Below are 27618 nucleotides of genomic sequence, written 5' to 3'. Positions count from 1 at the left end.
AGCCAAGCCCTGGCTGAGGCCGAGCCTTCCCCTCACACATGCTGCCCACCGCCAGGTCCCTGGCCTCCCTCCCCTGCTGGCCTCCAGAGTCTCGGACGTGGCACAGGTCTCCCACAGGTCATCTGCTCTGCCATTTGACCCAGATGACTTCCATGAGGCACTGCCAGTGAGCAGGGGTGACCTTTCTAGACAGATGGGTCCACGAGAGGAAGCTCCCTGTCTGTCCTGGAGCCACTGCTTCCAGCCCTCAGCCATTCTCAGCATTTCATTCTCACGCAGATGTGCCCTCTCACGTTCTCACTCATGCTTCCCGCCCACGCACAGCCTGCCTGACCAGAGGCTCCCAAGTCATGAGACAGCTCGCATCAGGTCTTGTTTCCAAAGCTTGGGTGTCACCCCAAGATTGAGGGTCTGTGGAGCCCACTCTGTAGGCATCAAACCGAATCTGCTAAGGGGCACCCGCAAGGCCGCTCCTCTTCACCCTCCTTCCTCTCTGCATTTACAGCACTGGCAACCCTTCTCCCCAGTTCTCCCCTGGGTCAGCAACCTGTCCTCGTGGCTAAATCCTGGGGATGCTCTTCAGGCCTCATCCAACCCCACCCTTCCTGGCATCTCCTGCAGTGTCCTCCTGCCCTCCCTAGCCTTGCTTGTCACCTCTTCTGCTCCTCAGAGCTTCCCATGACTGATTCCAACCCCAGGTGCTTGTATTCCCCAGACCCTGCCCCTGCCCTCTGTCCTCCTGTATAAGCTCCCTGGATGAGTTGTTCTTACCCTTGATGTCTACCAGGATTTATTGCTTTTGACTTCCAACACTGTGTCTCCAATCAGGCAGCACCCTTGAACACCAGAACCGCACCTGCAGACCCTTCCCAGCACCACTCAGCAACCCAGCGCCGCCTTCAAAGTGGTGCCCACCCTTCTGCCCCCAGGCCAACTCCCCTCCCTGTGTTCTCCCTCCCAGTGGAGGCACCACCAGCATCCTCTGGGCCAGTCGATAGCCTCAGCTTGATTCTTGCCTCCTTTCTCTCCATGACCCCACATACCCAAAGCCCTGTCAAAACCCTTTCATAGTCTTATATCGGTGCCTGTTTCCCATTTCTCCACTGCCTTCATGAACGCCGTCATCTTGCCCCAGAGCACATGATTAACGGAGACCACCCAAGGAAACCTCCCTCCTACCCACCCGGAAATACCCTCCAAGGATTGGCCATCCCAAACTCTCAGCTGTTCCTCAACATTTCATGGGCAGGGGCTCTGTCAGAGCACTGAGCCCTGCTTCTTTGGTTGGCCAACTTCACTTTGACTTCAGGACCCAACTCAAGCTCCATTTCCTCCACTGCACTTAGCAGACAGTGAAGACATTGCCTGTTTATACGCTTCCCTCTCCCCCAAGGACCACACACTTGACTGAGCTTTGTGAAGGTGGGACGCTGAGCTGAGTGCCCTGGCCCTTGATTCAGGGCTTGGTGTGAAGTTGATACCCATGTGTCTGGGGGACAGATAAGATGAGGTTGGACAAAGTAACCATCCCAGTAGCAGAAATCTCTTTAACCTGCCCTGCAGCTTTCTGGAGCTTTTGAACTGTTTCATATCCTTCTTTTCATGCTGTGGTATTTTACATTTTACATGTAAAATACATGGTATTTTACAAGCATATTTGATGCTATGCTTGGAATTTGCATGTTTCTATAACAGATGCTCAGAGAATCACATACAGTCATCTAGTTTCCTTACTTTGATTAATTTAGCTAATGTAAGGAACATTCCTGATTCAGAGATAGGCACAGATTAGGTGCTCAGTCAATGCCAGATCCTTACTACTGACCCATTTTGGAGATGGATAAAGTTGACACCATGGACAGACCACCTGTTATCTTGAACACTTGTTGTGTTGAAATACAACAGCTTACATTTTTTTACAATTTGAAGTTGTTGAAAATAAATGACCCACCAGTGTACTCTTTTTGGTTATCTATACTTGAGATTCACTTTATATTCAACATAAAATAACTGTGTTAGAAGAATGCGATCCTGAAGATGCCATTGTTTCTTTGTGAGACTGTCACATTTCAGCAGATTTCATGAGATCTTTACCTAGTTTAAGTCTCAGCCAAATCAAGACTTGGATAGAAACTGAATTTTGAACGTAAGATAAAATTTCTCAGGACTGCTAATGTGATGCGTGTAGTAGGCAAAATAATGACCCCCAAAGAAGTCTACATCCTAATCCCTGGAACTCGCTGTTCTGAGCAGTGGGATGAAAATGTTAGGTTACTTGTCAAAGGAAACTTAGAGTTACAGGTGGAATTAGGTCGTTATGGGTCTCCCATGAAAGATGTTAGCAGAACCCAGGAGAGAGGTATGGAACAGAGTCCTCTGAGTCCTCAGAAGGAACCCACCCTGCCAACACTTTGATTTTTAACTTCTGGCCTCCAGAGCTGTAAGAGAATAAATTTCTGTTGTTTTAAGCCACCCAGCATGTGGTACTTTTCACGGCAGCTCTAGCAAACTAATACAGTTTGCTAATCAGCCGGCTTATGCTGGATTATCTGAGTGGGTCCAGTGTAATCACAGGGTCCTAAAAGCAGAAGATGGAAGCAGAAGAGAAGGTTGGAGTGATGCGATGTGAGAAGAACTCGGCCTGAGTTGATGGCTTTGAAGGCAGAAGAAGGCACCACAAGCCAGGGAATTGGGGCAGTGTCTAGAAGCTGGAAAAGGCAAGGAAGCAGTCTTCCTGGAGTCTCCAGAAGGGAACAGCCCTGCCAGCGCCTTGATTTTAGCCCAGTGAGACCCACATCAGATTTCCAACCTCTAGAAATGTAAGATAATCAATCTGTGCTGTTTTGAGCCATTAAGTTTATGGCAATTTGCTACAGCAGCAATTAAAAAAGAATATAGGGTCTCAGGTAGTGACAGAGCTGTCCAAAGCCTAGTAGTCCCCCCTCATCTGCGGGCCATACATCCCAAACCCCCCAGTAGATGCCTGAAACCCAGGATAGTACTGAACCCTATAGATACTTATATACTATGTATTTCCTGTGCTAACTGGCAGGGAGCCTATACAGCATGGATAAGCCGGGCAAAGGGAAAGTTCACATCCCAGGCGGGACCAATTGGGATGGTGGGAGATTTCATCCCACTGCTCAGAACAGCGTGCAGTTTAAACTTAGGAAATGTTTATTTCTGGAGTTTTCCATTTAATGTTTTCAGACCGTGGTTGACTGCTAGTAACTGAAACTGGGGAAAGTGAAACCACAGATAATGGTGGAAAACTGTACCTGATTAGAATGATTGAACTTGAAGTATGTACAGAGGAGCTACACCTGTGCTGGACAGGAGAGGCTGTCCTGACCCCGTGGGAACAGGGGAGGGGCCTGGATTAGGGAAGTGTTAATGGTGGTTTCAGCAAGAATTACAGTTTTATTGCTTTTAAGAAGGACTGCTAACTCAAACTTGGCTAATGAATGTCACTGTTAAGGTTTTTAGAGGATAAGAGTGAAAAAAGCTCAGGCTTACATTGTAATTGTAATATACATTGTTGTGTGGAACTGCAGGCCTTTCCCAAGTTACTAGACTTGGGATCAATGGGATTTTACTCTGATGTCTGGGTGTGTGACATCATCCCACTGCCCTAGATGGGCCTCCTGCAGCCAAGGTCCTTCAGGGGAAGTGGATTCTTTCAGCCACCAAAAATGAAGTTTTAGGAAGGCCACTTTTTCTCCCCATACCTCACTGAGGTGTTTTTCAAGATCAGAAGCAAAAAGGTCCAGCTGAAAAATAGCTCCGATAACCTGAAGCAGGTGCACCTGTGACAAAGGGCCCTCTTGTCGGCGGCTCGTCACGCGTTTCAGGCGGGGATAGGTCTGAGGATTCTTCTGGAAAGAGGAGGAGGGATGCATGGACTCTTTTCCATTCTGTCATCCTTTTGCAAAGCACCAGACACCAGAGGTAAAGGAAAGGAGAACCTGGAGGGCTGGCGGTCCCTCCCAGCTCTACGGGAATCTGACCCCCACAGATCTGACTTTTCCAGCCAGTGATGGGGCTGGAGGAGCCCCCGAGGCAGGACTGCTGAGTCCTCCCAGCAGTTCACCATTCCCCCAGGTGTCCTGGATGTGACCTTTGTGTGAACAGAGTTGGCGTCTACATTCCCTAGAACACATGCTCTGATTGTGTGGCCAGGAATGGAGATGCTGGTACCCTATGGCAATGGCACGCATGCCCAGGGCAGTGACAGTCCCATGTGTGTGACATAGAGGTCCCACTTCCGAGGCTTGGCCCTGGGAAGCACAGGAAATACAAAAGACAGGAGCAGGATTCTAAGCCATTTCACAGTTGGGGTCAGCACAATAATGCCGAACAGGTCTCAACCTAAAACCTAACATTTATATTCACAAAGTTAATTGTAAAAGGCCAGGACAAAGGAGATCTGGCTGAGAGTCAGTTCATGAGAGAGAAAAACATAGTAGGCGCTAACAGAGGTACAATGTGCTTGCTTTAAAAAAAGAAAAGAAATAGTACAGAGCTGGGGAGTATTCATGAAAACAAGTCCCCATTTAAAGATCATCACATTCTCTCTTGCTGCTTTCAGATCACATCTGGACCATACTGTCCATGACAAATCAGTCAATTTTAAGAACAGTAGTGACTGATTAGAGACTTACAACGGATTGAGAATCTGCAAATTATTTTGATCAAGAGAAGAGAAAACTTAAAAGGGGAACAAAATGGGTAGAAGTTGGTTTGATTCTTTCGGTGATGTTTAAGCAGTTGTCAGGTACTGAAATGGGAGCAAGGCTGCATGCATGTGGGAAGTCTCCATTTCCCACCAAGGAAACACAAAATAATGACAGTACTAGTTATGTTATAGGGCTTATGTGTGCCAGGTGCTGCCATAAGCAATTTGCAGGCAGTATGTTACTTGTCCTCATATCCCGAGGCCAGCACTGTGTTTCCATCCCATGCAGCATGAGCAAGGGGTCTGACAAGAGGAGCTTCACTAGCATTAGTCCCTGGGCCATGAAGGGCAGAGTGATGAGCTCTGCCAAGGGGACTGGAGATGAGCTCTAGATGAGGTGGCCTGAGCTTGCCCTAATGGACAAGGAGAAACCATGTCGGGGTGAAGGGAGGGGCCTGGGTAGCCCCATCTTCTCAACAATTAGTCCAACACCTCCACTACCCCCAGCTGGTTCAAGCCACCCTTATCTCCCACCTGGACCATTGCAGTAGCCTCCTCCCCACTCTCCCTGTTGCCACCCCTACCCATTGTAGGCTGGTAGCCACACAGAGTCAGGGTGGCCCTGGAAGGCGTGTCTTCCTTTCTCCAAACCCTCCAGGACTGCATCTCATTCAAGCAAGAGCCACAGCAGCCAGCCAGGCCCTGTGTAATCTCCCCTGCTCCCTCTCATGCCCCTCCCTCTCCTGCTCACCCCCTCCCCCAGCCACACTGGACTCCCGGCTGCCCCTCGGCCCTGCCAGCACACCCCTCCACCAGGGCCTTTGCACCTGCTATGCCCTCTGCCTGCAAGTCTTCTCCCACAGAGCACAGGGCTCATGCCTCACTTCCTTCCAGTTGCTGCCCAAATGCCAGGCCATCCCTGACACCTTGAATAAAATAGTGCCAACCTCCCTCATCTCCTCGCTGATCTGCCCTGTGCTGTATTACTTTTCTCTAAAGCACTTACTATGGTGTTGCATATTCTCTCTGCATATATGTTATATACACTCTATTACATTATGTTGTATTCTGTTGTACATTGTTCATCCGTTTACTGTTTGTCCCCATTAGAATAGGAAGACTCAGAGGGCAGGGCTTTGTTTCATTCACTGCCTCATCATCAGAACCTAGATGTTTGCAAACAGTGGGATGGCCTCATTAGATTTGGTTTCAAGTGGGATTTAGGACGAGTCTGACTAATGTGAGAACTGAGTGGTTATCAGGGCTGACCATCCAGATGGAACTGCTTTGTTAAGTAGTGAGCTCCTGGGAGCTGGGAATATTTGAGGCTCGTCCAGGAACCAGAGCACAGAGAGTCTTTAAAAGGGCGTTCAAAGCCCTGTTTGTGTCCGGAGAAATCATCACTCCCAAACTGCCTAGCCCCTTTCCAGCACCCTAAGGCCAACAGAGAATTGGGATCATTGAAATATTAGTCAGGTAGACAAAGTCTTAGTTGAGCACTTTCAGCTGATGGCCTCAGCAGCCTAGTCTTCCCACGGCCCCCAGGTTGCCTCCTCAAGAATGACAGTCCCCACTTAGGAGGGCCCGCCACCCTTTGGAAAGCAGGGAGTCCTGGTGTGTTTAAGCTGGGACTGGGGTGTCCTTTGTCGAGGGCTGTGCCAGTCAGCTTTTGCTGCAGTGACAAACAACCCCAATATCTCTGTGGGGCACAACAGCATCATGCTATTGCAGAGCCCAGCAGTCAGGAAGCCCCTGTATTGGACCTGCTGTTCTCATGGCAGAGGACATGAAGAGTGAGAGACAAACCACATAGTAACTCAAAGCTTCTGCTGGGATGTGGCCAGCTTCGTATCCACTCACCCCACTGAACAAAGATGGCACAAGACAGCAAGAGGGGGACGTAGGGACAATAACTCAGTCTGCCGTTGTGGCGTGGGGCGGGGGCGGGGGATGCGGGCAGTTGCAGAAAGATTTCTGTACTGAGTAGGCCACTGAACCACTCTACTCAGATAGCTCTGATATTCTGCTCTGATATTCCAGAATTATTTCCAAAGCCGACTACAAAGCTGAGTCTGTCTTTTTCCCTCCCACAGCAGGCCCACAATTCCACCATCTGTCTGGAAGGCCCTTTGTTCTCTCACTGTCTTTTCTCTTTCCGGGTAGGTGGGTGGCAGGCCCGTGGAGCCCCTGCTCAGCGACCTGTGAGAAGGGCATCCAGCACCGGGAAGTGACCTGCATGTACCAGCTGCAGAATGGCACACACGTCGCCACTCGGCCCCTCTACTGCCCAGTGCCCCGGCCATCGGCAGTGCAGAGCTGCGAAGGCCAGGACTGCCTGTCCATCTGGGAGGCGTCAGAGTGGTCACAGGTGGGTGCCTGGGCTGCTGCCAGTGCTGAAACCACCACCAGGGCCTCGGGGCCTTGTTTGTAGCAACCCCAAAATGGTTCCTTTCCCTCCCTGCTGTTTTTGACAAACCCCCACATATCACAGTCCTAGCCAGACCCCAGAGGAGCTCAAAGCCATGTTCTAAGTCACATATTCTCAAATTCCATGAGAGATATCAACGTGGCCAAAATAACATGGATAGTGTGTTTTTTTGATAATGTATATCACAGTACTGTTTGGTCCCATTTCCTGTGAAAATTCTCATGTAAATATAGATGGATGGATGGGTGGGTGGGTGGATGGATAGATACATAGGAGATAGGTAGGTAGGCAGGTAGACAAATAGACACCTTTTAATCTCTTTTGTGCACTTTGGAACTGTAGGGTGGTCAGGTTGAGAACGTGGTTTCAAAGGCTTCCCTGCATTTCCATGGCAGTCTTTGTGGAGCTGCCTTTGCAAGAGGCAGGAGGATGTTGGGAGGGACAGCGTTTAGTGTGTGAGCCGGTTACAAATCTCATGCCATAACACATTTTGGAAGGAGGTCAATTAAGCCTTAATTTTTAACTTTGAAGATTGATCCTAGAAATATTTTATCTTCAGTAATATCATCCTTCAAGGCTTGGCATTGAGTTTGCATTTAATGATTTTGATTGTTTGGCTATGAAACAAAAAAAATAGCTGAATAAAGGGCAAGCTTCCCTCAGGTCCTCCATCAAACGTGTTCTAGGAAAGTCAGAAAGGCTAAATCCAAGACACTCTTCAGTGTGGAAAATATTTTTAAAGTTCCTTCTTATTGCCAAGCAGTTGGAATTATTTTGAATAAGAAAGTATTCAGCCCATTTTTAATGAACGAAAAGTCTGCCCTTGGCTGTTCTAAAACTGAGTTTACGTTTTAGGCAGATCTTGACGTGTACCCATTTAAAGACGGGCGTTTTTTGCCTATCCTTTAAGATATTTTAGGAAAAGGACAGAGTTTTAACATTAAAAAATTTTTTTTCTTTACATGTACCTAGGTTCATAAGTTTAACATTCAATGGACTTTTGGGGAGGGGGATGCCTGCTAGAAGGTTAGGGGCAGGTGTGCAGTCTCTCTCTCTTTCCATGAGCCTTGATCACCTGGTTCTTGATCCAAACAAGATTTATGCTTTATCAGATCAAAACCATAAATTTTCCATTTATAGGTCTCTTATGGGGGAAAAATGCCTCCTTAACAAAATAAACGAGGCTGACATAATCAACTATCATTATAGTATTGAAGAGCACCATTTTGGAAAGTGTGAGACAATTGGAGCAAGATTTAAAGAAATATCTCCATCCCTATTCCTATATCTATGTGTTGCCTAATCCTAATCCTGAAATAGTATCCACACCAATCAGTCTAATTATGGCTCAGCTCAGGCTCAAGCAAAATGCTTTTTTCTAAACATCTGACTCAGAATCAAATCTTTCCTCCATGAGATGCTCACAAAACTGGTATTCCTTCCACTTTTCCAAGTACAGAAGCCCCTCTAACATTTCTTCTTCTGGAAACGAATAGGTTTAAATTTCTCGTGGGTGCGTTTTTATTGATGGGCTTGCCTGTATTCAGCCAGCAGTGTTGATCACTGTCACCACTACTCCCCAACTTCTTCCCAACTTCATTAGAATGAGGAAAAAAATATTGAGAAGGAAGCAAAAGGTAGCAGCTCTCTCCTGTCCTCGACTTCTTGTTCCCATCCCTGGATCAGAAGCCAAGAGAGAAGCAGAACATGACCCTCCTAGGTCCCTTCCAAGGTGACCCCAGCCTGCAGCACTGCCCTTCCTGAAGGCTTCCAACCAATAGGCTTCTGGTCAAAAGGGGCCAGCCCAGGGTTTGGTCAAGAAACAGGCTGGATATTGACGGTTTAAAATTCAAGGGAAGAGGCAAGGAACACAGAGTAGAGAGAAACCAAGCAGAAACTCAGGCAGAAGTGGTGAGTAGGCCCCTAGTTGCATAAGGAACCAGTGGTATGGGTGCTGTTGCCAGGGAGGAGCCCGTGAGGCAGACGGTGAGCGTGGAGCTGATGAAATGGTCAGAAAGCATTGCCACATAGAGAAGCAGAAAGATGGGCCTTCAATGCAGTAACCCAGGGGTTCCTGCAGCAGCCCTCCAGGCCCCACCCATTCTGCCCTGGGAGGCCCTGTGGGTAAAGCCTGCCAGGGACTGACTCCTTGCATTCCAGGTCCCTTTGTTTTATTTTTTTTTAATTAAAAAAATATATTTTATTTATGTATTTTTGGCTGCATCAGGTCTTAGTTGCAGCATGTAGGATCTTCATTGCAGCATGCGGGATCTTTTGTTGCAGAGTGCAGGCTCTTCATTGAAGCGCACAGGCTTCTCTCTGGTTGTGGCATGTGGGCTCCAGAGTGTGCAGGCTCAGTACTTGCGGCATGTGGGCTCTGTAGTTGTGGTGCGCAGGCTCCAGAGCACGTGGGCTCTATAGTTTGCGGCACGTAGGCTCTCTAGTTGAGGCGCGCGGGCTTAGTTGCTCCACAGCATGTGGGATCTTAGTTCCCCGACCAGGGATTGAACCCACGTCCTCTGCATTGGAAGACAGATTCTTAACCAGTGGAGCACCAAGGAAGTCCCTTTAAAACCCACACAGAAGATCAAATACATGAGCTCTCCAAATTCCCCCCAGGTTATACCACAACTGCCTGTGAAGCATGTGTATTTCTCTAAAACAAACTAGTCTAAATTAGTCTCAAATAAATAAATAAATAAATAAGAACAGGACCAGCAGATGAAGAGCTAGGTTGAATTCATAGGAAAAATAAAGCTAGATAGCATTTTGAGGTAAATGTTAATAACAAATATAAAGAATGATATTTGTCCTTTATGTGCATTTTTTCAGTGGACATAGTGGAACTTTTTAAAAGTCAAGTTTGTTGTAGCTCAAGAAAAATCACTGCTGTAGCCTCCCATATTTTTGGTAAATCAAGCAAGTGTAAAAACAGAAGTTAGAGTTGCTGGGGCTCCATTTGTGCTACTACGGCTGTTGGGCACCCCCCATGGTATCTCTGGGACCCAGCTGCTGGGAGGAAATCCCCCTCAGAATTTCCTCAGGCAGAGTGGGTCTCATCATGTCAGTGCATTTGGTGGAATCCAGCCTTCAGCCCACCATCTCTGCGAGCTACGTATTTGCTTCCATGGTAGGGACTAGGCTTCCGCACACAACAAATCAAAGTGTGGGCTCCCCAGGTTCCCAGGCCATGTCACCTCTGCTTGCTGGTCAAGTCAGTCATGTTCTCCCAAGGTCAAGGGTCCACTCTTCCTTGTGCTTTGTTTTGAAGTGGGTAAGCACTCAGCACTCACTCTTGCGAGCCAGCCACCTTCCCTCCCCAAGCCCAGCGGGTAGGCTGGGAACACACCAGGAACAGGCTCCAGACCCACCCCCAAGTCTGCCATGTTTATGCCTTGTCACCCCTCCACCTCTTGTCACTGTTTCTGTGGATCGTGCTGCCTGATGTCGTGGGAATCTTGAACTCTCAGGGCTCACGCATCATTTGTCACCCCTCAGACACTATTCAGGTCCCCTCCCCACACCATCCCTTGCTATGTTTCCCAGGAAGAAAAATAGCACAGGGAACATTGCCCTGTTACCATTCTTGGCATTGACATTAAAACCATCGCTAGAGCTCTCTGCAGGGCTTGCCAACCGCCTTATGTCAGAGTCACCTGTGTCTTTGCTTTCCATCTCCTCCTTTTCCCCCCTGAAAAGGGTTGGCGGTGGTGGGGACTGCATAGAACTGAACCGAGAGACCCTACGCCAGCTGTTCACCTCACTGCCACTGCCTTCTTCAGCCGCCATCACTGGGTAGGCTGGCACGCCCCCCACCCCCACCCCCTTTGCCCCAGGCTGGCTCAGCATGGGTACCTAGAGGCCAGCTGGGAGGAGCCAGCTCGGAACATGTGCATAAGACTCTAAAAGACCAGGAGCTTTCTGAGGTCTGAAACGTAGCATCCCCATCCTTGCATCCTCAGCACTGGGTCTGGTACATGGTAGGTACTTAACAGATGTTCAGGTGTTGATGGACTTGACCAGATTGGACTGGATTCAGTCTCTGGAATGGTATCTTGCAGTGTTCTGCCAGCTGTGGTAAAGGGACAAAGAAACGAACTGTGACATGCACCAACTCGCAAGGAAAATGCGACGCATCCACGAGGCCAAGAGCCGAGGAGCCCTGTGAGGACTACTCCGGCTGCTATGAGTGGAGAACAGGGGGCTGGTCCAAGGTGAGTGTGGTGTGTGCGCTTCCATCCTGCCCTGGGCAGCATTTGCGACTCAAGAGGAAGGAACTCAGCTCTCTCACCGTGGGCCCCAAGTTAACAAGGTGGTCCCAGTCTCACCAGGTGAATTCACTTTCTCTCCCAACTCTGCACCTGCTGGTGACCCCACATGGTGTGCCTTCAGAAGGGCACTGAGTGCCCCCAAAGCAGGAAGGGGTGCAATGGGTGCCAGTCTGGGACCCGTGTGCATCCTGCAGTGGGCTTGGCCACCTGCCATTGAGAGAGACTCAGTGGTAGGAGTCTGTCCTCAGGCAGATGCAGAGGGGGCTATGGGCAAATAGCACTTCATTGTTTCCAGGACCCTTGGTCAAGGGCCTGGAGGATGCAGGAGGAGAAAGGGCCCTTGGGGTGAGGACTGAGGACAGCATCTCCCAGAGCCTTGGGGCAGGAGAGTTAAACAGAATTTAAGTAAACAGCATTTGTTCTCTGCTGTTTAACCCTTGCTTTATTCATTCACCTGATATATTTGACCCATACCTGAGATAGATACCATTGTCACCCCTGAGAACCATCCAGTGGGTCTTCTAGAGCCTTTTCCCAAACACTGTAAAATTTCTGATGTCTGATTTTCTGATGAAAACTTCCAACGAGAGCCTAGAGTGTGTTTCCCTTTGGTCTCAGCAACTGGAAGCTCCCCGTTTGTTTCTCTTGATATCTGTGCTCGAAGGCTGCACACTGGCAGCCTGAGAGCCACTGGCTTTGTGTGGCCTGTGCAATATCTTAAACAGTTTGGAATTTATTGCTAACATTTAAAAATGGGAAAATTTCACCTGAAAATCTGGATTTGGAACTTTCTACAGAAATCTGGCAACATGGCCTATATCCACACGTGGCCTTTGTGACCTGTGGCCTGGCAGGGGCGGGTGCATCTCCGCAGACTGTGGTCCTCCAGCTCCCCTGACTCCTTCAGCCACTTTATGCTTTAATTTACCTGCCTGGCCAGGCAGAATAATGTTGCCTGGATTCCATATGCGCAGGTGTGAATTAAAATAAAGCTGTCATTATAGTTGAGGGGTCTTTGTGGTCACACCCTAAATACAGCCTGTACTAGTAAAGGGTGACTCCCGTGGCCACAGGTGTCCCTGGGCAGGGAGCAGAGGTGAGGGAGAGGGGTCAGCTCAGGCCTGGGCTGCACAGACCCATGGGGGGTCTGGGGCCCCAGCATTGGTTTCTCTTTGCAGTGACCCCTGTGTGGCCCGGCACCAGCCCTCTCCTTTGAGGGTGCTTATCCCCATTTTACAGAAGAGGGAGGAGAGGTTCAGAGAGGTTAAGTGACTTGGCCGCTCCTCTCTGACAGAGTCCAACTTCTGAACCCCAATTCAGAGCTCCGTCCACATGGTGGACACAGAGTGAGTGAGGGCTCCAGAGTCGCCGTAATGGGCTGGTGCCCTGCAGATGGGCGTTACCTGGGTTTCTCCAGCCTAATCGTTCTGGTTTTGAGGACCAGGTGGACACTTTTATTTTCCTAAGTGCCTTGTACTTCCTGGTCCTGGGAGCAGCAGAACATCCAAGGAAGGATGTGAATAGTGCCTGAGGAGTTCGATGCAGCACTTGGCCCCCTCCTCAGCCGAGAATGTGGGCACACATTCTGGCAAACTCCCCCCACCACAGCCCATCGGGCATGGCTTCCAGGAAAATAGAGCCTTTAGCTGGCCTTCCTCCTCCTAGCCAGCCGAAGAGAATAATACCTCCTGGCCTTCAGGACAGTAGGGCTTTGGAAGGCCGCAGTGCCTGCTTTTGCCACAGCCAGCTTGATCAGCTATCCCTGGAAGTAAGAACAAGAAAGATCAAGGGCATGTACAGATTTGGGCTGTTGTCAGGGGTTGGCATCCAATCAGTGTGCATCCAGCCTTTGGGACGAGCACTGGGCCTGGACTGGTGCCAGCTGCTCCCCCCCAAGCAGGTCTGGCCAGAGCCAGGGCCCAGGGCAGACTAGTTCTTCCCGGCTGAGAACTGCAGGGACACTGACCTGGAAGTCAGCGTGTGTGTATATATGTGTGTGCACGTGTGCACGCACTGGAAACAAGGGTTGGCGGTGGTGGGGACCGCATAGAACTGAACCGAGAGACCCTACGCCAGCTGTTCACCCCACTGCCACTGCCTTCTTCAGCCGCCATCACTGGGTAGGCTGGCACGCCCCCCACCCCGACCCCAGCACAGCAGTAGAAACCTGTCCGTTGCTTTTCCCTGTGCCTGCTCTGGAGAATTGGGACGGATACCGGTCCCATGGGGCCCTTATCCTCACTCACTGCGTGACCAGGCCGACAGATGGATTCCAGGGGATGGATCTTCCCCTGACATTTTCACTTGTTCAGACTGGATTTGCTTTCTGATGGATGTGTTATTTTTGCTGTGCCCTTGTCACACAGTTGGGGTCAGTGCACTTTTAAACCAATCATCGTGGATGACGCTCCTGTAACCAGCATCCAAACCTCCCACATGCCAGACTTTGAAGGTAGCAAACAAGTTGCCCAAAAGGAAAGTAGAAAGAAGTCTGAACACTGTCAGATTTCCAGTGTATCTGGACACTTTGACATCTTCCTTCCAAGCAATCTCCTATCACTTGGCCCTAAGGTGCTGTTGAGAAAGATAAGCCTATCTCCAGGGAGATGATGGACAGGCCAGCCCAGAGACATGCAACACAGGTGCTGTCCTGCACTTCCTGAAGTGAGAAGGACCAAGCATCCCTCGGGAGGGGTCTGGCATCCAGCCCTTCCTGTACTTGCTGCAGTAATCATTTACCTTGCTGAGGCAGGGCAGGCTTGGAGGGGATTTGGAGCCCCTTCTCCCTCCCCCAGCCTCGGCAAATGGCCGAACCCTAACCAGGATCCCATCCGAGAGGCCGACTTCACATTCCCAACCCTGCTGAGGGCAGTATTACTGCTCTGCTCTGTTTGGAAACTGCCATGCAGCTGCCCGCCCTCCTGGGATATTAGCTAGTTCCAGATCTGTGCAAATCATTGTTTTCTCCCACTAAATGCTGGGCCCATGTATTCAACCTGGGGGTGGGGTGGGGAGGGAGGTGTCACTGAAACTGGGAGAGGAGGAAATCACATTTCATTCTAGGACAGCGTGTCTTTTAATCAGAAGTTGAGATGTTTCAGTTTCAAGACCAGAGGCATTAATCACCACTGAAGTGATGGGATGTTTCTAATTAGAAGCAAATTATTCTGGAGGGATTATAATAGACAGTGTTTTTAAAGAAAACCATTGGCTCTCTGTGTTAAGAGTATGGCGTTCCCTTTTACAGAAAAGATCAAAAGTGGCCATTGACTTCCTGGTGCCCGTGGAGGTCCCCTGGAAGGGGACTGACCTCACTTGTGAGGCCTCAGTCAAGCCCCAGATGTGCCCCTCATACCTGAGCCCCAGCACTTCCCAGAGGCCTTAGGAGATCAAATGAAGCCATAAGCATGCACGTACCTGTAGCTGCAGAGCCCTAGGAAGAAGCCAGGGAGAGCCTCCCATTCAAACATGGCTGTGTCGGTGCATTCCCAGGACTGCTGTTAGCTGCCTTCTTGTGTTGTGGGCAGAGATGGGGGCTCAAGTTCCATGGCCTCAGAAATGAACAGACTTTGTGTCACTACGGGGGCTTGTTCCAGAAAGCTTTCAGCCCCAGCACCACTTCTGAAGCCTACACTTGCTTTGGTGGGGATTGACCCCTCCCCCCAACCCTGCAAGGCTGGGCAGCCAGCCCGGCTGGGGCTCCCACTTGCTGTGGGCCTGCAACCAAGTCACTGTGATTCAATCAGCATTTCCTGAGCTCCTGTTCTGTGCCAACCTGTGCTGAGCACTGAGGGTACAAGAGTGGACAATGACCCAGCCTAGATACAGACAGGTGGAGCCAGCTGCAGACACCAGGCCACGCTAAGTCCCACTGGGCAGGTACAAATGCAGCCCCTGCCAGGGGCAGCCCCGAACAAGGGTGCTGGTGGAGAGTGATGCTACTTCTGTTGGGATCAGTGACAGTGGCCCTGACATTCACCAGTGCTTTAGAATTTATAAAACACTTTCACTCACATTCTCCCATTTGACCCTATCCCCATTTTACAGGTGAAGAAACTGAGGCTCAGAGTGGCAACGTGACTTTTTTCTTGAGGTCACACAACTAGTAGGCTAGGAGTCTGGTCCCTGCCTTTTGGCTCTTAATCCACCTTTCCTTCAGGTACATAATAATGTCAGAGGCTTAGGTTTCTAATTTGAAATGGGAAGTAGATGAACTGTTATATGCCTCAGGTCTAACCATCATAGGCATAAGCTTGTTGTAAAGTCAAGTATTTATCTACTCTCTCTCCAGCCCACCAATCAAAACCTTCTCTCCCAAGGGCTTTGTATTAATCATTTACACTGTGGTATAAATCTGTTGTCTCTATAGGAGATCATGCATGTTGTCTCCCCTTCTTTGTGAAATAAAAAGTTGAGTCCTTAATAAAAGAAACTTGAGCATCCAGGAGCAAACATAAGAGACACTGGGGACATCAGGGCCCTTTTCTGAGACTGTGAAACCATACAACACAGGCAGTCAGCACTCTGCATGCAGATAGGGATCAGCAAATCCTCCATTCCGTACTACTCTTGGGAGTGTAAGCCGCAGTGAAAGGAGGGTCATCAAACTTAAGTACTTTTCTGGGTAGGGCAGGAGGGAGAGGGGGCAGATACCCCCTTGGTCTGGAGCATTTTGTGTGGGTGAACAGAGCCTGCCACTGGGTCATGGAGTTAAAGTCCAGGGCCCACACCTGCTCAGATGAGAGAAATGAACTGGTTGTAGAGCAGTGGGTCCCCAGAAATTGCCAGGAGAGGTGCCTGCATGGGAGTGAACTGAATGCAGTTGACCCTTGTACAACGTAGGTTTAAACTGCATGGGTCCACTTATACGTGGGTATTTTTCAATAGTAAATTCTACAGTGTACGTGGTCCGGGGTTGCATCCTCAGTTGCAGAGGAACTGGGGATACGTAGGACCGACTGTACATTACACTTAGAATAACCCCCGAGTTGTTCAAGGGTCAGCTGCAGTCTAAAGGCCAATGCCTTTGCCCCCTCCATTTCCCTGCTGCCCCTCCATTCACCTAGTGTCCTTCCTCAAATCAGCTGCCTTAGTGTGGAATGAGAGATCAGAGAGTGGGGATGCCTCCCCCACATGCCAGTCTAAGTTTTAACCACTGCCTAGACATGACCATTGAATCAGAGAAGCTGTCATCCCTAAGGAACACTTTGGTTTCAACACACGCTATCAGCGACCTCAGAGCAGGGCACATGGTCAGGACAACACAGGTGCACGTCCCTGTTCTGCAGTGACCTCATCTAACCTTGAACCAGCATCATCCTCTGTCAGATGAGTTTAGGGGTACCTACCTCCTAGGGCATCCATGTAAAGCACTTAGTGCAGTGCTTGGCATAGGTGCTCATTTTTATCATCATTTTCTTCACCATCATCATCCAGTACAGTCACAGGTCTCTTATCTCTGATCAGAATTGCATTTCTTACACAGGCCTGTAAAATATTTGTGTCACAGGAGATGAGTTCTTTGAATGTGGTGTGGACCCCATGAAACAGCACGTGCCCTGACCTGGGGCTCGCGTGATGACAGCATGGCTCAGGGCAGGAGACGGTTGTGCAGTATTTGCTAGGCATGTAGAACATCCTTCTGCAGCGGGGGGTGGGGGGGGTGGGGGGTGGGGAGGAGGGTCTTTCAAACAGTCTCTGATAAGCTGGGAGAGCTAAGTTACGAAACTGGTAGCAGCTCCTGCCCGAGGGGAGGCAGTGAGACAGCTCCTGTAGCCTTCTCTGTGCTCCTGGCGCCCATCTGAAGCAAGAAATAAGAGCTCTTGGGATAGCCAGCCCTTGCAAGTCACGGGGAGTCACCTGGGCCTTCTGGTTCCCTAACTATAACGTTCCAACCAGAACCTGTAGGTCAGCAGGCTGCGAATTCAGAGAGTTTGAGGGGAGCCCAAAGCTAAGGCTGAGGATAGGATTCAAGGATTTGAGGATTTCAAAAACAGTTTGAAAGAAAGTATGAGTTGAAGGGGGAAGGTGTGCGTGCGTGTGTGTGTGTGTGTGTGTGTGTGTGTGTGTGTGTGTGTCTAAGAAACCATTTACAGTTTCAAGGCTGGAGCAAAGACGGTGGGGATTTTCATCATTGTTTAAGCCTACTATTTGAGGTTTCAACAGCTTCCGAGATTTGCATTGCTCGTGCCAAGTTTTGCGGGAAATCTGTCAAAAATGCTTTTGAGGAGCTTTTGACATTTTACCAGCCTAGTACCTTTCAGACACGAGCAGAAAATGGAGTTCCCGTAGGGGGTTCCCTGCCCCCCTGACTGTCATGTGGGGCTGTCCCATGCTGCCCCTCAGAGGCAGGCTGGCCCCTCAGAGGATGGCTCTGTGAGAGCGTAGGGTGGGCACACTGTGCAGTGAGGGTTCATCTTTGCATTATTTCACCCTAACCCTATTCCTGCTTACCCCAGAGCCTGTGCAGGGAGCCCCTGCCCGTCCTCCACTCTGTAGGAGCCAACGCTCATGTGTGTATTAAATATTCCTGTCACGTTTTCCTCTTCTCAAGATTTTTACAACTTCCTTTAGCTAATTCTCAAAACATCCCTTTGGAATCTGGTGTCATTTATAGTCGTGATTTTACAGCTGGGAGAAGTGAAGAGGAGGGGGTCCACGCCATGGTGGAGCATGTCATCAGCGCTGGGCCTCCACATGGTGACAGAGGCCTGGTTCCTCCCTGCTGGAGAACCGCGTGGCTCCAGAGGAGTGCAGGCCTCCGGGCAGCAGCCGGGATGGGAGGCCCGGGGGCTACATCATGGGGAAGACCGTGGACCCTCTGAGCCTCACGCTCCGCCTCTCTGCAGGCGGTGCTGTGCCCCGCAGACACTATTCCTGCAGTCTGTGCACATGTATTCTGCACCTACTGTGTTCTGAGCACCTAGCCCTGCCACAGCAGCTGTTAGTGTGAAGATTAATGAGGACTCATGAGAATAGGTGTGAGCCCAGTGCCCGGCACCGGGAGGCAGGCAAAAGGTGGACCCTGCTGCTGTTACTACTACCATCACCACCATCATCAGCATCATCACCACCCATGGGATGGGTGGCAGGTCCCCAGACCTTGTGTGTGATGTGCAGCTGCAGGCACTTGCTGGAGAGGGGGCTGCACTTATTCCAGGTCATCTGGCAAGGAGCTTTCCTGGCGGATTTATTACTGCTCCATTTTGTCTTGGCTTCCTGAGTCTCAGGGAACCATATTAAATGTTAATGTCATGAGTGGCTTGAAAAAACTACCCAACAGTGACAGTGTGCTTCAAAGAAGACCAGATCTGTTTTTTAATACATCTATTTGCTTAGATTTTAAAAGCCTGAAAAATGACTTCACAGCAACGCTTAGGGGCTAATTCGATGCTATCAGGAGACACTGCCGTCTCCTCACTGTTGAATTAAAGTGGAGGCTGAGGGGAGGCCGACGGAGGTGAGATTCATTGTCTGTGCCTGTGCTACCCTTAATGCAGCGAGCTCAGGTTACAAGGAGGATGCAGCCCTGCAGCCTCTCTGGAATCACGTGTGTCTTCAGGGCCAAATCAATCTCTAATTGTGCTCCTGGCAAAGGTGGATGTCCACACCTGCCTGGTGACCGGCATGGCAGCCCAGGGAGAGCTAAGCAGGCCAGGTGACTCAGGGCGCCTTCCCGGCCTCCAGGGACCCCCGGCCAGCTCTCTCTGCTCTTGGCCGTGTGCTTATTGTTGTTAATAATTGTAGCAGCGTTTGTCCTTCCCAGACTCCCTGCTAGGCACCTGCTCTAAGCTGTCTCTAATCCTGGAAATCATCCTGCAAAAAAGATTTTATTATCTTCAAGCTACAAATAAAGAAGCTGGGGCTCGTATAGGTTAAGTAACTTGCCCGAGGTCACACAGCTAGTAAAGGGGGATGCAGCATACTGACAGGCCTGTCCTGTCGCCACTGCACTGTCCTGCTGAAACTCCGGCCAAGGAGTGGGTAGTTATGCATGGATTTTAGGCCAGGGGCAGGCTAGGCACCAACTCGGCTCAAATGAAAATGCAGCAGGCCTGGAAGGTGGCAGCTGCACCAAAGGGTCATTGGTGGAATTTTCCACTTTTATTTTTAATTACATAGGTAATTCTATCTTGCTTGGGAAGACACAAGAGAAAAACTAGTCCTACAAAACAGATGACAGCACAGTAAATTTTTTTAATGGTTTGTCTTCCAAACTTTTATATAGGTACACACACACACACACACACACACACACACACACACACACGCACACAGGTATTAGAAAAAATGGGGTGGTTTCTGTACGTGCTACTCTGTAACCTGTCTCCTCACCTGATGCTCTGAAGCAGCCTCTGTGGGGCTGGCTAAGCAAATACCCGATATTTTCAAAGGTTCTTCCAAGTGAGCACAAGCCATTCACAGCCCAGAGCTGTGTGAATGGCAGCCCCCAGGACTGCAGCTAAAATTCTGTAAAACCTAATCCCAGGGGCAGAGTTTGCAGGGTCTCACATGGCCCCAACAGCAGCTGAGGGTCAGCCCCAGCATCTCACCAGGCCCAGCCCTGCCTCTCAGAGGTGTTGGAAAGCCATGAGGACAGACGCTTGAGTCTCTGCAGAACTTTGGAGACACCCTCCATGATCTCATGCGGCAGGTTTGTTTACAGACTGAAAAATTAAAAACCAGTGACTCAGGCTGGGAAAGATGATGAAGAAATGGTGGAGCTGGGCAGTGACCTGGTTTTTTGATTTGTGGCCTCCCATAGAAGCTCCATCCAGTTCAACCTCTAATTCATACAGGAGGATGGAATTCAGTCCTTGGGATGGGGCAGCTGGGGTCCTGTCGCTCCTCTGCCACTCACTAATCTGTGACCTTGGGCAAGACACTGACCCCCATCAAGCTCAGTGGCCAAGGTCAGCCCCTTGGGATGGTTGTGGAATGTTCCACACTGTCATGGAATCCTACAGGTGAGCTTACAGACAGAACAAGCATGCCGCCCACATAGTCTGGAGGTGTCATGAATGCTCTCCCCCCACCCAACCACAGAACATGTTAAACAAGACTAAGAACTTTCAGAGGGGAGACTAGTCTTTGAGGTCACCCCAAACTCTTGAGTTTTACAATGGTCATTGATCCTTTCCAGCCAGAGACCTTGTCAATTTTGCATTTGGTTTTAGTAGATCTATAGGATTGAGCCCTTGCTCTGATTTCACATAAATAATAACAACACCTGCAAAAGACATTGAAACCCTACCTGGTGTTCCTGGGCAGGAAGTGACCCAGCCAGGCTAATTGCCCCGCCGGCAGAGTCTGCAGACCTCATGGTCAGGGGGGCCCATGGGAGCGAGACCATAATCCCAGATCCTTCTCTGTTAGCCTGTGCAGAGTTTCCTGGGGACCCAGAAACCCCACCACTACCTGACCCACCCTGGATGCACCCTTTCTCCAGGAAGGACTATGAGGACACCCCGCTCTTCTTCCTGGTTTGTCTCCCACAGCAGGTGGCGCCAGTGAGCCAAGTCAAGATGGGAAGACGAGGGCTGGTGCTGTCTGTAGAGCAGGACACATGGCCCCTTCTTCCCCAAGTGCCCAGTAGTCACAGAAATAAGGCCCCACGTACATGCTTTCCCAGGGAGCAGGGCTTTTTAAAAATTTTACGACCAATTTAGATATAAAAGTCTTTAATGGTGTAGGTGGACTAGTCAAATGCCTACTTAAAATATGTAACTTATTCATGTAGTTGTATTTCATATTTAAAGTTTATATATTATGTTTTAATTTAAAAATATTACTATTTTCTGTCTTTATCATATTTTGAAGTTGAACCTGATAAAATTCCTGTTTCTGTGGGGTTGAAAACGGTTGAATATAAGCAGTTTTGTAAAGTGCCTCCTAATATTTGCAGCATCTGTCTTCGTCATCACTCACTCCTGTTTGCCAGAGTGTACAGGGCACTGCCATCCCAGTTCACTGAGATGCCGCCTTTTCTGAATGTACTGTTCTCATTGGATATTCCCTTGCAAGCTATGGTATGATGTTGCTCTCTGTTGGCATGACTTTGCATGGGCAAGACTTTGCTTTACTTTTATAGGATTTTGCACTGCATTAGGACCCTTGGCCATTTCCTTTACTTACCCTGCTGGTGTGGACCCCCAGTCTCTGGGTATAGCCACTTACCAGATTACTTGTCTTTCTTTTTTTTCTTTTTTGAATTTTATTTTATTCATTTATTTTTTATACAGCAGGCTCTTATTAGTTATCTATTTTATACATATTAGTGTATATATGTCAATCCCAATCTCCCAATTTATCCCACTATCACCATCCCCGCCAGCGCCCCGCTTTCCCCCCTTGGTGTCCATACGTTTGTTCTCTACATCTGGGTCTCTATTTCTGCCTTGCAAACCAGTTCATCTGTACCATTTTTCTAGATTCCACATATATGCGTTAATATACAATATTTGTTTTTCTCTTTCTGACATGCTTCACTCTGTATGACAGTCTCTATGTTCATCCATGTCTCTACAAATGACCCAATTTCATTACTTTTTATGGCTGAGTAATATTCCATTGCATATATGTACCACATCTTCTTTAACCATCCATCTGTCGATGGGCATTTAGGTTGCTTCCATGACCTGGCTATTGTAAATACTGCTGCAATGAACAGTGGGGTGCATGTGTCATTTTGAATTATGGTTTTCTCTGGGTTTATGCCCAGTAGTGGGATTGCTGGGTCATATGGTAATTCTGTTTTTAGTTTTTTGAGGAACCTCCATACTGTTCTCCATAGTGGCTATATCAATTTGCATTCCCACCAACAGTGCAAGAGGGTTCCCTTTTCTCCACACCCTCTCCAGCATTTGTTGTTTGTAGCTTTTCTGATGATGCCCATTCTAACTGGTGTGAGGTGATACCTCATTGTAGTTTTGATTTGCATTTCTCTAATAATTAGTGATGTTGTGCAGCTTTTCATGTGCCTCTTGGCCATCTGTATGTCTTATTTGGAGAAATGTCTATTTAGGTCTTCTACCCATTTTTTGATTGGGTTATTTGTTTTTTGTAACCTTGAGCTGCATATATATTTTGGAGATTAATCCTTTGTCCATTGATTCGTTTGCAAATATTTTCTCCCATTCTGAGGGTCTTCTTTTCATCTTGTCTATAGTTTCCTTTGCTGTGCAAAAGCTTTTAAGTTTCTTTAGGTCCAATTTGTTTATTTTTGTTTTTATTTCCATTATTCTAGGAGGTCAGTCAAAAAAGATCTTGCTGGGATTTATGTCAAAGAGTGTTCTTCCTATGTTTTCCTCTAAGAGTTTTATAGTGTCTGGTCTTACATTTAGGTCTTTAATCCATTTTGAGTTTATTTTTGTGGATGCTGTTAGGGAGTGTTCTAATTTCATCCTTTTACATGTAGCTATCCAGTTTTCCCAGCACCACTTATTGAAGACACTGTCTTTTCTCCATTGCATATCCTTGCCTCCTTTGTCATAGATTAGTTGACCATAGGTGTATGGGTTTGTTTCTGGGCTTTCTATCCTGTTCCACTGATCTATATTTCTGTTTTTGTGCCAGTACCATATTGTCTTGATTACTGTAGCTTTGTAGTATCGTCTGAAGTCAGGGAGTCTGATTCCTCCAGCTCCGTTTTTTTCCCTCAAGATTGCTTTGGCTATTCGGGGTCTTCTATGTCTCCATACAAATTTTAAGATATTTTGTTCTAGTTCTGTAAAAAATGCCATGGGTAATTTGATAGGGATTGCATTGAATCTGTAGATTGCTTTGGGTCATACAGTCATTTTCACAATATTGATTCTTCCAATCCAAGAACATGGTATATCTCTCCATCTGTTTGTGTCATCTTTGATTTCTTTCATCAGTGTCTTATAATTTTCTGAGTACAGATCTTTTACTTCCTTAGGTAGGTTTATTCCTAGGTATTTTATTCTTTTCATTGCAATGGTAGATGGGATTGTTTCCTTAATTTCTTGTTCTGATCTTTCATTGTTAGTGTATAGGAATGCAAGAGATTTCTGTGCATTAACTTTGTATCCTGCAACTTTACCAAATTCATTGATGAGCTCTAGTAGTTTTCTGGTGGCATCTTTAGGTTTTTCTATGTATATTACTATGTCATCTGCAAACAGTGACATTTTTACTTCTTCTTTTCCAGTTTGGATTCTTTTTATTTCTTTTTCCTCTCTGATTGCCGTGGCTAGGACTTCCAAAACTATATTGAATAATAGTGGCGACAGTGGACATCCTCATCTTGTTCCTGATTTTAGAGGAAATGCTTTCAGTTTTTCACCATTGAGGATAATGTTTGCTCTGGGTTTGTCGTATATGACCTTTATTATGTTGAGGTAGGTTCCCTCTATGCCCACTTTCTGGACAGTTTTTATCATAAATAGGTGTTGAATTTTGTCAAAAGCTTTTTCTGCATCTACTGCGATGATCATATGGCTTTTATTCTTCAATTTGTTGCTATGGTGTACCACATTGATTGATTTGAGTATATTGAAGAATCCTTGCATCCCTGGGATAAATCCCACTTGATCAGTGTATGATCCTTTTAATGTATTGTTGGATTCTGTTTTCTAGTATTTTGTTGAGGATTTTTGCATCTATATTCATCAATGATATTGGTCTGTAATATTCTTTTTTTATAGTATTTTTGTCTGGTTTTGGTATCAGGGTGATGGTGGCCTCATAGAATGTTTGGGAGTGTTCCTTCCTCTGCAATTTTTTGGAAGAGTTTGAGAAGGATGGGTGTTAGCTCTTCTCTAAATGTTTGATAGAATTCACCTATGAATCTATCTGGTCCAGGGCTTTTGTTTGTTGGAAGATTTTTAATCACAGTCTCAATTTCGTTACTTCTGATTGGTCTGTTCATATTTTCTGTTTCTTCCTCTTTCAGTCTTGGAAGCTTATACCTTTCTAAGAATTTGTCCATTTCTTCCTGGCTGTCCATTTTATTGGCATACAGTTGCTTGTAGTAGTCTCTCAGGATGCTTTGTCTGTTGTAACTTCTCCTTTTTCATTTCTAATTTTATTGATTTGCGTCCTCTCCCTCTTTTTCTTGATGAGTCTGGCTAAAGGTTTATCCATTTTCTTTATCTTCTCAAAGAACCAGCTTTTAGTTTTATTGATCTTTGCTATTGTTTTCTTTGTTTCTATTTCATTTATTTCTGCTCTGATGTTTATGATTGCTTTTCTTCTACCAACTTTGGATTTTGTTTGTTCTTCTTTCTCTAGTTCCTTTAGGTGTAAAGTTAGATTGCTTGTTTGAGATTTTTCTTGTTTCTTTAGGTAAGATTTTATTGCTATAAACTTCCCTCTAGAACTGCTTTTGTTGCATCCCATAGGTTTTGAATCATTGTCTTTTCATTGTCATTTGTCTCTATGTATTTTTTTATTTCCTCTTTGATTTCTTCAGTGATCTCTTGGTTACTTAGTAACATATTGTTTAGCCTCCATGTGTTTGTGTTTTTTACTTTTTTTTCTCTGTAACTGATTTCTAATCTCATAGCATTGTGGTCAGAAAAGATGCTTGATATGATTTCAATTTTCTTAAATTTACCGAGGCTTGATTTGTGACCAAAGATGTGATCTATCCTGGAGAGTATTCTGTGTGCACTTGAGAAGAAAGTGTAATCTGCTGGTTTTGGATGGAATGTCTTATAAATATCGATTAAATCTTTCTGGTCTATTGTGTCATTTAAACCTTTTTTTCCTTATTAATTTTCTGTGTGGATTATTTGTCCATTGGTGTAAGTGAGGTGTTAAAGTCCCCCACTATTATTGTGTTACTGTCGATTTCCTCTTTTATAGCTCTTAGCAGTTGCCTTATGTATTGAGGTGCATATATTGGGTGCATATATATTTATAATTGTTATATCTTTTTCTTGGATTGATGCTTTGGTCATTATGTAGTGTCCTTCTTTGTCTCTTGTAATAGTCTTTATTTTAAAGTCTATTTTGTTTGATATGAGTATTGCTACTCCAGCTTTCTTTTGATTTCCATTTGCATGGAATATCTTTTTCCATCCCCTCACTTTCAGTCTGTATGTGTTCCTAGGTCTGAAATGGGTCTCTTGTAGACAGCATATGTATGGGTCTTGTTTTTGTATACATTCAGCAAGCCTGTGTCTTTTGCTTAGAGCATTTAATCCATTCACGTTTAAGGTAATTATTGGTATGTATGTTCCTATTACCATTTTCTTAATTGTTTTGGGTTTGTTTTTGTAGGTCCTTTTCTTCTCTTGTGTTTCCCACTTAGAGAAGTTCCTTTAGCATTTGTTGTAGAGCTGGTTTGGTGGTGCTGAATTCTCTTAGCTTTTGCTTGTCTGTAAAGCTTTTGATTTCTCCATCGAATCTGAATGAGATCCTTGCCAGGTAGAGTAATCTTACTTGTAGGTTCTTCCCTTTCATCACTTTAAATATATTGTGCCACTCCCTTCTGGCTTGTAGAGTTTCTGCTGAGAAATCTGCTGTTAACCTTATGGGAGTTCCCTTGCATGTTATTTGTCATTTTTTCCTTGCTGGTTTTAATAATTTTGCTTTGTCTTTAATTTTTTTCAATTTGATTACTATGTGTCTCAGCATGTTTCTCCTTGGGTCTATCCTGCCTGGGGCTCTCTGTGCTTCCTGGACTTGGGTGGCTTTTTTCTTTCCCGTGTTAGGGAAGTTTTCAACTATAACCTCTTCAAATATTTTCTCGGGTCCTTTCTCTCTCTCTTCTCCTTCTGTGACCCCTATAATGCAAATGTTGGTGCATTTAATGTTGTCCCAGAGGTCTCTTAGGCTGTCTTCATTTATTTTCATTATTTTTTCTTTATTCTGTTCTATGGCAGTGATTTCCACCATTCTGTCATCCCAGTCACTTATCCATTCATCTGCCTCAGTTATTCTTCTATTGATTCCTTCCAGTGTATTTTTCATTTCAGTTATTGTATTGTTCATCTCTGTTTGTTTGTTCTTTATTTCGTCTAGGTCTTTGTTAAACATTTCTTGCATCTTCTCGATCTTTGCCTCCACTCTTTTTCCGAGGTCCTGGATCATCTTCACTATCATTATTCTGAATTCTTTTTCTGGAAGGTTGCCTATCTCCACTTCATTTAGTTGTTTTTCTGGGGTTTTATCTTGTTCCTTCATCTGGTACATAGTACTCTGCCTTTTCATTTTCTGTGAATGTGGTTTTCATTCCACAGGCTGAAGGATTGTAGTTCTTCTTGTTTCTGCTGTCTGCCCTCTGGTGGATGAGGCTATCTAAGAGGCTTGTGCAAGTTTCCTGATAGGAGGGACTGGTGGTGGGTAGAGCTGGGTGTTGCTCTGGTAGGCAGAGCTCAGTAAAACTTTAATCCACTTGTCTGCTGATGGTTGGTGCTGAGTTCCCTCCCTGTTGGTTGTTTGGCCTGAGGTGACCCAGCACTGGAGCCTACAGGCTCTTTGGTGGGGCAATGGTGGACTCCAGGGTGTACTTCCCAGAACTTCTGCTGCCAGTGTCCTTGTCCTCACAGTGAACCACAGCTGCCCCACCACCTCTGCTGGACACCTTCCAACACTAGCAGGTAGGTCTGTTTCAGTCTCCTGTGGGGTCACTGCTCCTTCCCCCAGGTCCTGGTATGCACACTACTTTGTGTGTGCCCTCCAAGAGTGAGGTCTCTTTTCCCCCCAGTCCTGTCAAAGTCCTGCAATCAAATCCCACGAGCCTTCAAAGTCTGATTCTCTGGGAATTCCTCCTCCCATTGCCAGACCCCCAGGTTGGGAAGCCTGACATGGGGTCAGAACCTTCACTCCAGTGGATGGACTTCTGTGGTATAATTGTTCTCCAGTTTGTGAGTCACCCACCCAGCGGTTATGGGATTTGATTTTATTGTGATTGCACCCCTCCCACCGTCTCACTGTGGCTTCTCCTTTGTCTTTGGATGTGGGGTATCTTTTTGATGAGTTCCAGTGTCTTCCTGTTGATGATTGTTCAGCAATTAGTTGTGAATCCGGTGCTCTCACAAGAGGGAGTGAGTGCATGTCCTTCTACTCTGCCATCTTGAACCAATTCCTACCAGATTACTTTTCAAGAGATCTTTAAAAATTTCTTACACCATCCTCCCTCATTTATGATTATGGTGTCCTACTTCCAGGAGAAGAGAGTTAAATTTCTTTGTGTCCCTTTTTCTTTTAACCCCCAGGTGGTCTTGCTACAAATAATTGAGGGTATTCCTTACCTCGCCCCTGAACTATGAGAG

At 47.0% G+C, this 27618-nt stretch overlaps 1 protein-coding gene across 4 annotated transcripts in view; it reads left to right on the top strand.

The window, feature by feature from the left end:
• The window catches only part of ADAMTS17 (ADAM metallopeptidase with thrombospondin type 1 motif 17), a 350614-nt gene that overhangs the window by 316121 nt on the left and 6875 nt on the right, over positions 1–27618 (top strand). For all 4 annotated transcript variants that reach the window (XM_030873117.2, XM_030873118.3, XM_060293908.1 and 1 more), the window contains 2 exons: positions 6839–7043; positions 11165–11317. In XM_030873117.2, the coding sequence (XP_030728977.1) occupies positions 6839–7043; positions 11165–11317 (358 nt within the window). The remainder of the gene's footprint in view (positions 1–6838; positions 7044–11164; positions 11318–27618) is intronic.

This window comes from Globicephala melas, chromosome 2, assembly GCF_963455315.2.
Source record: "Globicephala melas chromosome 2, mGloMel1.2, whole genome shotgun sequence".
Taxonomy (NCBI): Eukaryota; Metazoa; Chordata; class Mammalia; order Artiodactyla; family Delphinidae; genus Globicephala; species Globicephala melas.
Note: the sequence above shows the minus strand (reverse complement) of the source record. Positions and strands in the feature narration are given on the sequence as shown.